We start from the raw sequence: 12,711 nt of genomic DNA on the forward strand, positions 1-12,711 counted from the left end.
TGGTGTATCTGTGTGCTACGGCACTGGTGGGAGAGACAAAAGTTTACATAACATAGCCGACATTATCTCACTTTATAGTCTGCTTGCAGTTTTGTAATCACGCATCATCCCAGTGATCGTTATATGTGCGTTTGGCTTTTGAGGTTTGGGAGGAAAGAGCAAGGTTAGGTTTCCATTGTGATGTAGTTGGGGGGGCGGGGGCTGCCGAAGCCATTGTTGTGTGTTTCACTGAATGTTCGAGCAAATCCGAGGAATGTAGCTATTCTGTGGCCACCGGGGGAATCAAAGCTAGATGCTATTAGGCGTGGCGACAGGCCTGCTTTGGAAACGGAGCCTCATTCCACATCTCTTTCATCATCTTCTCACACTTAAACCGAATCATCTGTGCAAAACTGCTGCATGGTGAAAGAGGCTTTTCGTGTTTCCACAACAGCTTGCATTTTTAAACAAAAGGCTTGTATCGGTGATGGCTCTTTTTTGGTGTTTGAATACTTCGGCTTGGTAGACTGTTACTGTATATTTGTACAACTGCGGTCACTGTTTTAACTCCTTGAGTCACTGCGCTGTAAAATGTCTGCATCACATACAAAGCTGCAGCAAAACTTTTCTATGTCTTTTTTCTTTTTCTTCCCCCCTCCCATTTAGATCTGCTCACCAACCGTACAGGAACACTGTCATGCATATTTAGCAAGTTTATAGTGAGGTTCGACCTCAAGGGTTGAAAATTTAAAGGCACTGCAGCAGAGTGGCTTCTAGAGTCTTCCACAATCTATAATCAACATCAGCGAGGCCTTCACACAAAGAACCATCCAAGACCAGTTTAAGATTCGTGATGTTCTGAAATCCCTTTCTATTTCATGACTATGTTTTTGGGTGTTGTGTCCATTAAGAAGTCAGAAGAACAGTATTTGTTTACACTGTGTTGGAATATCTCGTCTGTGAGACAGAGCTTTTCTTTCATTCCTAAAGCATCACCTCTCAATGTGGTGGGAGGACTGAAAGGTCAAATGAATCAACCTTTTTTTGTGAGCTCCTTCAAATTGACTCTGCTTAGTTTTCAGCACACGCATTGCAAAAAAAATTCAGTTGCAAAGAAAAGACCTAATAAAGATGGACCAAATTAATGAAATCTAGACTTGAGTTTTCTTACAATCAGAAATGTTTTAAATACAAGTCCTACGAGGCGTACCGGCAGTGTTTTAAATGGCTCTGCAATTATAAAACACTGTGGGAAGACCGGCAAGCAGCAGGAGGCAACAACTGTACATCCATACGTGTATTTTTCTTCACTGCAGACTTTATTGCTTATGTCCTGTAATTGCAATTCACAAAATCAGGTATGAACAAACTGTAGACATTGTTCTGAGGCGATGTGATAGAGGCCCAAAGAGAAGCCCAATGTTCTGTACAAACCTATTCCACTGCTCCCAATTAGGACATTCAGAAATGTTTAGGTTCCTCTGATACACAGGACTCCTTAAACATTTTATATACTGAGAATAACACATTATCACTGGTCTCCAGTAGACAAAAAAAAAGTAAGAAAACATTTCTGAGTATCTTAAGAGGAGATAAAAGCTGATTAGTGATCAGTAGAATATGTGTCCAAGAACCTGGACTTCTGTTATATCAGTGAAGCAAGATGTCAGGCCATAAACATAAAGCATGAAAAACTGAAACAAAGGGAAAGTAAAGTTTTTGGCAAAATGAATGTGACTTCTTTAAAAAAAAGTTCCAGTAGCTTATTTGTGTTTAATTAAATGCACAAAAACGTGAATTTTCCTGACGAACAATAATGCCGAGAGACGCTCAAACCACCACATCAAATCTGATGCTTCATCAATCAAAAAAGAAAAATGTAAAATTATATATCTGTTAAGGTTTTGGTGGATTGTCTTAAAAGTATGTCATAAAAAAAGGAACAATGTACACTTTCTTTGTGTGGTTTCAGTTTATGACAGTAACAGAGCAAAGGAAAGAAGCCATGAAGTCAAATTAGAAAAAGCTGCCTGTCGCTTTCTCCCACAGGAAAAAATGACGGAGTAGCTGGCGTATACACGATATGAGCAGACGTAAAACTGCTGCACTTTGTTTTATTAAAGGCACAATGTCAGGATGCTTTTGTAACAAATACCCAGAGCTGATTTTTCACACTCTGTGCTTCTCAGTCTTTAAAAAAGGAATTCAAACAGCAATTTTCCCAGGTCGGTGGCTTTCAATAGAACCACAAGCAGTTTCCCATGATGCAACACATTTTTTCTTCATTCTAGTGTTTTGTTTTTTTGTTTCTATCAGTCATCCATAAACAGAGTGTCACATGGCCCCCACCCTGGCCATATATGTGTCTCAACCTCCTGGCTGATATATTTGGATCAAGCAAAGGCACAGATGTGTTTGGTAAAGAGGCAATTAAGAGTCAATCATGATTTCAAAGGCAGCTCTGACCGCTCCCAAACTGAGGAAACCTCAGAGAGGTGTGGCACTGAGAAGTCCCTGCTGCACACACACGCACACACACATCACATGTTCCCTATGAAGTTCTTGTTGGACTGCTGGGCGTACCACTGTTGCCGCTGTTTGCGTGCCTCCACCTCCGACAGCAGCGCCTGCCGGTACGCCTCATAGGACTTGACGATGTGTTCGAGCTCCTTCATGAAGAGCAGCTTCAGCATTCCCTGGTACGTGTCCAGGTCTGCCAGCTGGAACAGCTCCCACTTCAAGATGTGGTCGTACCTGATGTAAAGGAGAGGAGAGTCACTGTACCTTTAAAGTTACCCTTTGGGCTGGTTTGAAGATCTATCAGTCACTTCTTTGTGACAAAAATACTTTTATTTGGTAAGATTTTTTTCAGGGCTTCTCTATTCAATATGTACAAACCCTGAAATAAACACCGATTTGGAATGCAGTTTTCCACAAATAAACATACATGTTTTTGAGGTATTAAAAAACACTATACAATAAATACATTACATATTTAGGTTAAGGATAAACATCATGCTTTTCCATTTCCATAAGTATTGTCAATTGACCAAAACGACCAAAAAATACTGATTCTACACTTTTGGTAGGAGCTTGAAAATAACTCGCCAATTTGGTTACTATCAAAAAAAATTATGTCCAGGATTAAATAAAAAGTAGAATAAGAAACTTAGAATTATTAAGTTGAAATTTTGAGATACTAACCCCGAATTTTGACTTATGGGTAGCATTCCCCCCCGCCAGTGGTTTCCATAAATTCCTCCTTTTAGTACCTCCCTTTGTTTGTACATATACCGATTACTGACTGACCAGAATACTATTAACTAGACAAATGTCAGGTAAGACTGAGTTAGACTCACTTGAGTGGTGCACGAGCATACACCTGCAGCCAGTCTGGGATCTCGGCTGTGTGGTATGGGTTAGCTGGCACGAGGACTGGCTGGTTCCTCTCTGCAGGACGTGGCTGATAGGCCACGGGAGGTGGTAGTGGTGGGGGCTGATCGTAACGAGGTACGCTAGAATACAAAGAAACATCATCTCTATTGTGATGAGGTAAATTTTCTACTAAGTAAAGAAATAGTAGAACTTTAGTTGCTTAAAGAACTAAAAGCAGCGTTTTTTAATGCTTCATACCTTGGAGCACATGGATGACGGTATTGTGCCCTCTTGTTTATGTGATCCACATAGTAGACCCCAAACTCAGCGGACTCCACCTTCTCCCAGCCTGGAGGGAGCCCCTCCCTCTCGAGAGGGTGGCTCCAGTGTGTAGTGTTAGTGTTGTGGTCGATGTAGTACTTCCTGCCACGGATGGTCCAGTCAACGGTCCAACCGGCCGGAAGGGGGAGGTCCTCCCCTGTCAGACTGGACAGGTTCCCCAGAGACTTGGCCTGTATTCGACCTATGGCTGAGAAGAACAAACATTTCTTTTTTAGAAACCCTAAGGGAGAGGCAGAGATGTCTGACCAATCATACAGAGGAGCAGCTGCTGGCTAACAGCGCCCCTGGGAAAGAAGAAATATTTGGAGAAATTTCTTAAAAACTGCCTGTGTGGGAAAGTGTCATGTAAAGCAGAGGACAGTACAGAGTTTAAACTTTAAAACTAAGATTGCTCGACTCTGTGATTGTTGTGACAGAGGGCCATCTTATTCTAAGTGACACTGTGTGATGAATGGTAGGAAATGGGATTGTTGATACTTTTAGACAGGAAGGCAGAGAGCTCTGCATGGCCAGCCATACACACAGGGCCTTTCACTGGGCGAGAACAAACGGCTGTAAGAGCCGACAGCAGAGAGGGTTCATGCAGCGGGTCCTGTACTTTTATTGGAGAATAACGTCAGCGAGGAATGTCAAGTCGACAGCTGTGTGGATGTGGATGAGCGTGACTCAAAGCAAATGAGCTTGCAGAAACCAAGAATTCCAAATACAGGGGAACGCTAAAGGATCTCAGCGAAATGGCGGCTACAATCTGATAAATTCTACGCTAGAGTGACAGCAACAGAGGTGGAGCTCTTTGCCAGCTGCTGAATGAAGGGAAGGAATGTGTGAGAGCTCCACAGAAATGCACTCCTCCTACACCACCCCCCATCTCATCATCATGATCATCATGTTTGCCCTTTCCTTCAGAAAAAAAAATGCTCACAGCAGACCTAAAGCTCAAAACATCACAGGAATTTCTTAGATTACAGTGAGGTGGGCTGAATGAAACAAAGTGGGTAGACTGATAACATCAAGTTAGGGAAAACACCACTGAAAACATGGAAAGGAGAGAGAGAGAGTCTGGGATAATTTATGAAAACATCAATCACACACAAGAAAATAACATATGATTAACTATACCAGGCTCATCCTTTCAGGGTTTGCAGAGGGACAACTTATGCCATTTCTGTTTGACACCTGGACTCTAGTAGCTCAGCAGCTTTTTGCACAAGTTCAAAATAAGCCTAAATTGTCTCATATCAACCCCTTTTATCAGGTGAGGAACCGCATATGAGATCAAGCTATGTGACAGACAGTGACATCTGATAAATCTGCAGTGGCCCAGAACTTTTCAAACTTCCAAACCTTCACCCCTACCTACTCCTACACCTGTGGTCCTAACATTAAAACAGTGGTAAATTAATGAAATGCTCAGATTATGTGTTTGCAACATTGTTCTACATGTTGAGACAGGTGTTGTTTTATGTAGGATTTCCATAAATTAGTAAAATTTGTGGCATGAAAAGTACAGGCCATTTACCATTCTTAGTAGATATTTATTTGTTATTTTTTGTTTTCAGTAAATCTACACTTATTGACTCAAAAACATTCCGTCCCTTTTTTTGCAGCTGTCTGATCAGGTTGTTTATGGAAAGAGGGAAACTGCTGTTGTGTCAAAGAATCATGTCACAGAACAGGACAACCTGACTTGAATTTCCAAGTATTTCAATGAGTGCCCTATTAAGAGTTAAGCCTTGACAAAGCCTGTCACTTCATCCACAGCTAACCCCTCTTTCTTTTACCTGGCTGCCATTTGCGAACAGGAGATTTAAACAACAGGTGTGTGGGGCTTCAGTATAGTATAAGACACCACTTAAACAGTATATACTCTTTTATTTCCCAAGGGGTTGCCACACAAAACCTTCATACCCGATTTGGCAGAGATTTGGCAGAGATTTTCCAACAGATGCTTGTGTGGGCTTGGGCGCTACCTTGTGCTTCTACCCGACTGCCTGATAGACCAACAAAAGGACAGGCAAGAGTAGCCCACAGACCGGTTGTACAACATACTTTGGACACTGTCCAACAACAGACGGTCTCTGCAGGTAGATGGGCCAGCATGCCACCCCCACTGAACAATAATTTCAGCTTAAACCAAATGTGTGACCAACTACATCACAGAGCCACGCTGTAATAACATATAGTGTGGCATTGTACTGACTGGGCTTCGTACACAAACATGCTGCAGCATCTCAAACCTCACTGTGTGTCAAATGTAAGTATAATGAGATCAGCACATATGTAACAAGGATGATTCATGCCAGCGAGCAGTTTGAGGCTGAGACATTTGACTGGGGGCAGTGTGCAAATTACTAGTTTGCTGGCAGAAAGTTTCAGCAAACACAGAGGTGAAAAATGCAGAGCCTCTAATGCTTGTTTAACTTTACTCCAAACAAGGCTACGTGATAGGCAGGCCTGACATAATACTGAACTGTATACATGACGCTGACAAGCCAGCCACAAAATAAAGAGTGTCTTTATGGTAAGAGGAGGACAAGAAGCATTCCCGTGCCCCCCCCAATCTCAATGTAATTACACTTACATCATCGTAATGTTTACAACACAGAGCAGTAAAATAAAGACTGAAATGAAATTGCTCTTTTCAATTTGACAACTAGTGGCCTGCATTCCTTTCAGAGTAGCCTCTGTGTGGTTGGACAAGAGTTCTCCAAGAGGAAATTTTAAAAGTTGTAGAGTTGCTGATGGGATGTCAGTCATAAACTTTCTAAAACTAGGTGTTTCTTGCTTTTATCACTAAACTTCCCTTAAAATATATAAATAAAGACATGAACAGTGTTAAAAGGGAGCTTCACAAAATAATGTAAAATCTACCTGAAGGGGGTCTGTTTGGAGCTGGGGGAGTATGTTGTCGGGGATGTCTTTGGAAGTTGTGCTCATTGTGCTCGTAGTATCTATAGTCTTCAGGAAAGCGGTCTGGGACTCTCCTTGGCTGGCGCTGCTGCTGCTGTTGATGTTGCTGGTTTTCATAATAAGGTTCAGAGGGGTAATAATACCGGGCATCTCCATTCTCAGACATGGGGCTCACGTCTGTAAGGAAGGACTGTGATGAGCCTCCATACTCATGCGAAATGTCTCCCAGACTGCGAGGCAGGTACGGAGGTGCAGATAAGCGGTGGCTCTCTGTGCGGGCCACCTCGTGAGGAGTCTTCTGCACATGGGTACGGAGGACACTCTTGTTACGGGACACCACAGGTTCCCGGCTGGGTGCCAAAGGGTAGGAAGAAGGCACCATTTCTGGCAGAGGGACCTCTGTGCGTCTCGGTATAGTGGGTCCATGACGGATGAAGGAGGGCATAAGATCTGCAATCAGGTCAGCAGAGCAAATGTCAATAAAAGGCAACGCAATATCTGGGAGCTGCTCATGCCTGATGACTTGAAAATAAATAAATAAAACACCATAATAAAAACAGAGTATTTTACTAATAGGAGCCAAATCGCGTACTTTTACTTTTCATACCTGAATTATAATATTAACTGACTCTCGAATAAAACATTTACACGAGAAGGTAATTTAGTAATACCCACATTTCTACAAAATACTGCTAGTTTCTATAGATACTCTAATAGAAACAGCTTAACAGCAGCTATCACAATAATCATAAGTCAGTACAGACACTAAAAATACGTTTAACTAAACTAATCTACTAGTATAATATGCCTTTAGCTGAGTAATTTAAAGCTGTAAGCATTATCTTGTAACTACTGCACTACAACTGGCGCTCATGTAGCATTTAGCTACAATGACTATCATCCTAGCTGTGTTTGGTTAGACTGTACAGCATTAAACTGTTTTTTACAATCGTGGAGCAAGTATAAATGTCCCCAGAGTCGTTTTACAGTATTTGTTAATGCTAGCTCACTAAGGTTTAACAGTGTTTAACTTTAACTAGCGAGCAAGTTAAGTGATGCTATTCGGGGCTAGCTGATAAGCTAACCACTTGTTGCGCTTACTTCTCAGGAGCGGCGACGTTTCCTTCTTCACATACTTCCCGTGTACCTCGGCTGGTTTGGACGCTTCGTTCTTACTTTTCTTTCGTGAGAGCATAACTCCAGGCTCGGAAAACATCAACAGCACGGTGGGGTAAAGTCATGACACAATCCTTCGACTTTGCAACCATACCGGCCAGTTAGCAAAGCGCGGAAAGTCAACATTTTTCCCCGCAGCTTTGGATTAGCTAGCCGCAGTTAGCCAGCTAACTGAAGCCACAGGGAGCATCTGTGCTGCTGCAGCGGGTACAGTCCCACTACTGGGAAGTCCTTCCATCTGAAGGAGGAGGAGAGAGGAGCACAAACCACTGTGGGGCCCTTCGGTGACATAAGCACAGTATAAACTGTACTATAGTTAGAAAATATCCGTTAAATTTTTCCCATAATTTAATCACTCACATGGCAAAGCTGAAACTAATAAAAACTAGGCTAAAACGGCACAGAAGGAAGCAAACCCCCCTCTAGAAACTAAACAATGTAAAACAAATATTCAAAACAAAATAAAAAAAAGTCATATTAAAATGTATACTAGGGACATTTAACCAAATACTAGTGGGGTATATGTGTATATTTGAGCCTGTGTGGATTGGAGAAAATCCAAAATAAATTCAAACTCTTGCACCCAACTCTTGTTTTTTTAATCATTAAAGATGTCTGCTCTTCAATAAGTTCATCCTAGAAAAACATCCGCTTCAAGATATCAATAACAGCCCAAAATCACCACGACTTTCATGCTCATGATGAGTGTATGTAAACTTCTAATCACAACTGTATGTCCAGTTTAGTATCCATTGTATTAATTTACAACATGCTTATTTACAGTACAGTATAAATCTCTTTCTGTTACTTATACACGTTTTCATATATATTGTTTAATGCATGTCTTTTTTGTGCAAACTGTGATCTTTTAGACTAAAGTGACTAAATTTCTGGCCACACCTGTATGCATAGCTGGACTGGCCATCGGGCATACCGGGCATTTGCCCTGTGGGCCGATGGTGATTTTTTGTTTTTATGGGCCGATGATTTTTTTTAAGTTTTTTTTTTTTTATAACAGTATAAACAATGACAGATGGTGGATTGGCCAGATGCTGGCAGATGTGTAAACATAACTCAGTTGTTTGGCGGTGGCTGTGGCAGAGCTGCCACAAGAGGCCAACAGGTGGATGAGGGAAAGGGGAAGCAGGAGGAGGAGAGACCCGAGGTGGCCGCCGGTCGGAGTGTCAATCAATCAATCAATCTTTATTTATAAAGCACTTTTCATACAGAAAAAATGTAGCACAAAGTGCTTTACATAGTTAAAAGCAGCCCACCCCACCCTCCAACTCACTCCCCACACTCTCAATACACATATATCCCCCCACCCCCACCCACCCACACACACGCGCGCGCACACTTAAAGAGTAAAAATTGGGCTGGGCTCGCATGAGCCAAGTGAGGAAACATTATAACAGAGAGCCGTCTGCACCGGGAGCCGGTCACAGACCGCAGCCTCCGGGCTGGGCACACAGCCGGAGGGAGGCAAAGGAGCCCCCCAACCAGGCTGAGAGGACCCCAGAGACCCAGCAGCCACGGTCAAAAACAGCCCCGGTGCAGAGAGCGCCCTCCGAGGAAACACTGGAGATATGACGCAATACGATGTATACAGGGTAAAATGATAAAATAAATAAGAACAGGATACAATATAAATATAAATATAAATAGAGTAAGAAGATTAAAAAATGAATAAGAATAAAATCAAGAAATATTAGGTAAATCCTAAATTAATAATAGAATAACAGGATAGAATAAATAAGCATAAAAAATAAATAAACGCTAAGTAAAAGCTAAATTAAAAAGGTGGGTCTTGAGCCTGTTCTTAAAAACATGTACGTTCTCTGCGGCCCTGAGCTCCTCCAGCAGGCTGTTCCACAGACGAGGACCATACCACTGAAAAGCTGCCTCTCCGTGAGTATGTGTCCTGACTTTAGGGACAATCAAAAGGCCAGTACCAGAGGACCTCAGGGTCCGCGAGGGTTCGTATGGTAAAAGCAGATCTGAGAGATAAGAAGGCCCAAGACCATTAAGACATTTAAAAACCAATAAAAGAACTTTAAAATCGATCCTGAAACACACGGGGAGCCAGTGCAGCGATTCTAAAACCGGTGTAATGTGGGCCCGCCCTCTGGTCTTCGTCAGCACACGAGCTGCCGAGTTTTGCAAGAGTTGTAAAGTTGAAATATTCTTCTTAGGAAGACCAGAGAGCAGGGCATTACAGTAATCAATGCGACTGGTAATAAAAGCATGCATCAGCATCTCCGTGTTGGCCCGAGAGAGAATAGGGCGGACTCTGGCTATATTTTTTAGATGATAAAATCCAATTTTGGTTACATGTTTAACATGTGGGATAAAACCAAGCTCAGAGTCAAAAATAACACCCAGGTTTTTCACTTGTAGCGAAGGACATAGTGAAAATGCCTCTAATTTAGACAAGAGTTTCTCTTTCTGAGCCTCAGGACCGACAATTAAAACTTCAGTTTTGTCCTGGTTAAGCTGTAAAAAGTTTTCTGCCATCCAAGATCTTATATCCAAGATACAGTTAAAAAGGGCATCCAATGGTCTGGTGTCATCAGGAGACACGGAGATGTACAGCTGCGTGTCATCAGCGTAACTGTGGAAGTTCACTCCATGCCTCCTGATGACACTGCCGAGAGGCAACATATACAAATTAAAAAGTACAGGGCCTAGAACCGACCCTTGAGGCACACCACATGTCATTTTATGGATCTTAGAGGAGCATGTATCCATACTCACCATAAAAGATCTGTCAGAGAGATAGGAAGTGAACCAGTTGTGTACAGCACCAGAGAGGCCCACCATGTGTTTTAGTCTGTTTAAAAAAAAGTGTCAGGTGAACTGAACTTCAGGTAAGAAGTTATGACCTGCAGTCTATCTGGGTCAGATATAAACCAAGTTTAGGTGTAGTTTATTTTCGTTGTGCTGAGTTTTTACCGTCAGTTACAATAACTTGTACTGCGTACTAGCTTGACGGAGTTTCTATACAGCTGGGTGGGTGCTATACTGATAGTGAACTTTATTTTATTCATAAGGTTAGTTAGTAGAGTTGCCAACCACGCCGTAAAAACCGAATCGTCCTGTATTCAGAGAAAATAATACACGTTTTGTATTTAGGTGAAAAGGAACACAGTTTGTCCCAGACTTCAGCTACAATGAAAAAAGACACAAAGCTGGATTTATTCTCTTTATGCTGCAGCTGCCTCTTCTTCTCTCATTCAATCGTGAAACTGATCAATGATCAGCTGATCGGCTTTTCTCTCTTGTTTGTCGCCCACTTCGCGCCAGAAAGAGGAAACCAGCGGATGTCGCGCTAAACAACAGCAGCACGTTTAAGCTTGATCAGCTGTTGTTAGAATTTATTTAATATCAATTTCTAGCATCAGTTGATGTTTGCTGGAGCTGTAAAAGCTGCTGGTCATGATATCGGTTTGGTTATCTGGCGAGAAGGAAACATGAAGATGAAACCAGGAGATGTCCTTACGGGATCATCAGAGCTGAACAGGTGATGGAGAAACAGGTTTAACTTTTAGGTGACATGAACGAGTTGAAGGGAAGTTATGAACTGTTTCTGAGAGACAAATAACACCAGGATCCTTTTTTAAGTAGCTGACAGCTGGTAACTGTGAACTGTGCAGGGGCGGGTCTAGCAAAGTTTTGCCAGGGGGTCAGGTAGAGCATTAACAGGGAAAGGGGGGCACAAAGAAATTACTTTTCTTTCTTATTCTCATTTAAAATGTCTAGCTTTTATTAAATAATTATCTGAATCTTACAACCAAAGTTTTTATCTGATGTACAACATATAGAAATCATACATATACCAACAAGACAGTGTACATCATTGTCACAACAGCGTTTTTTGTTTTCATTCAAAGGCTTTATGGATTTTCCTATAATACCTGGTGGGCCGGTCTCTAGTCAAAATGCCCGGGCCCATTTTTTGTCCCAGTCCAGCCCTGCCTGTATGTCAGGGATGTTAAATGGCCCAGGGGTTGGAACAGGCTTCTCAAGGGTCTATACTGACCCACTAGATGGCTTAAACACTGTGGAAATTGCAGAGATTCTTTTTCTGTATTGTCCAGTTTTACAGCGTGTCTTAAAAAAACATATTATCCTTTCATACACCAAAGTAGGTATTGAATAAATGACACGAAATGATTTTCTTTCATTGTTTACATTTGTTTTGTATTGGAGCTACAGTTAAAACCCCCCCCAAAAAAAACAACCAACAATTGTATTTACAGTATAACGTGTGGGATGCCAGTGTTTTTTTCTGTAGCTTTAATCATTTACTCAGACAAACCTAAAGAACGTACATCATAAAGAAATTTGACAGCAAAGACTGAGACGCACTGAGGGAAAGTGGAATAATTAAGAGGCATCTTCTAGCATGTTATTAGGCCACAGCTTTAGCTGGATGTAGGACTACAATGTAAAATAAGTTTGACATTCCTGGCATGGAGGGGTGGCATGAATTTTAAATATGTTGATTCTGCTTGAATCACATTGTTATCATGTGTATGTGCAATCAGATAACTGTGGAAAAAGCAGTAACTTACAAACCACTAAAAACAATCCTTTTATTTTATTTCTACCTGTAGCACAGCCATTACCCCATCTCAACCATAATGACATAGCATATACACCTTTATATATTGCAACAGATCATACAATTTCCTTTAAAAGTAAAATGACATGTTAAGTATTGCCACTTGACAGACATTTAAAGTCTTTTCAACTTCAGGTAGTGTTAGGTAAAGCATGATTCAACATCTCAGTTTGCGTGATTTTACTAGCGAACAACAGGTTTCTATTTATTCTTTTACAATAGGGCTGGAGAAAGAAGAGATACACACAACTTTTGGACACAATTGTATAAAAAGTACACTTCATTGTTTTTCCTCTCTTTGGACA

General features: G+C 41.5%; 1 protein-coding gene across 1 annotated transcript; it reads right to left on the reverse strand.

Annotated features, from left to right (window-relative positions):
* Nucleotides 1-1,285: 1,285 nt before the first annotated feature.
* Nucleotides 1,286-7,993, reverse strand: sav1 (salvador family WW domain containing protein 1). The gene is made up of 5 exons (XM_085342803.1): nt 7,708-7,993; nt 6,568-7,056; nt 3,613-3,883; nt 3,339-3,494; nt 1,286-2,733 (listed from the first exon to the last, which is right to left on the reverse strand). Exons 1-5 carry the CDS (start codon nt 7,820-7,822, stop codon nt 2,520-2,522), a joined length of 1,245 nt encoding a protein of 414 aa, XP_085198929.1. The 5' UTR covers nt 7,823-7,993; the 3' UTR covers nt 1,286-2,519.
* Between the last annotated feature and the right edge of the window lie 4,718 nt (nt 7,994-12,711).

Source organism: Diplotaxodon limnothrissa, linkage group LG19 (genome assembly GCF_057381915.1).
Source record: "Diplotaxodon limnothrissa isolate DT_005_m linkage group LG19, D_limnothrissa_male_GT1.1, whole genome shotgun sequence".
Taxonomy (NCBI): domain Eukaryota; kingdom Metazoa; phylum Chordata; class Actinopteri; order Cichliformes; family Cichlidae; genus Diplotaxodon; species Diplotaxodon limnothrissa.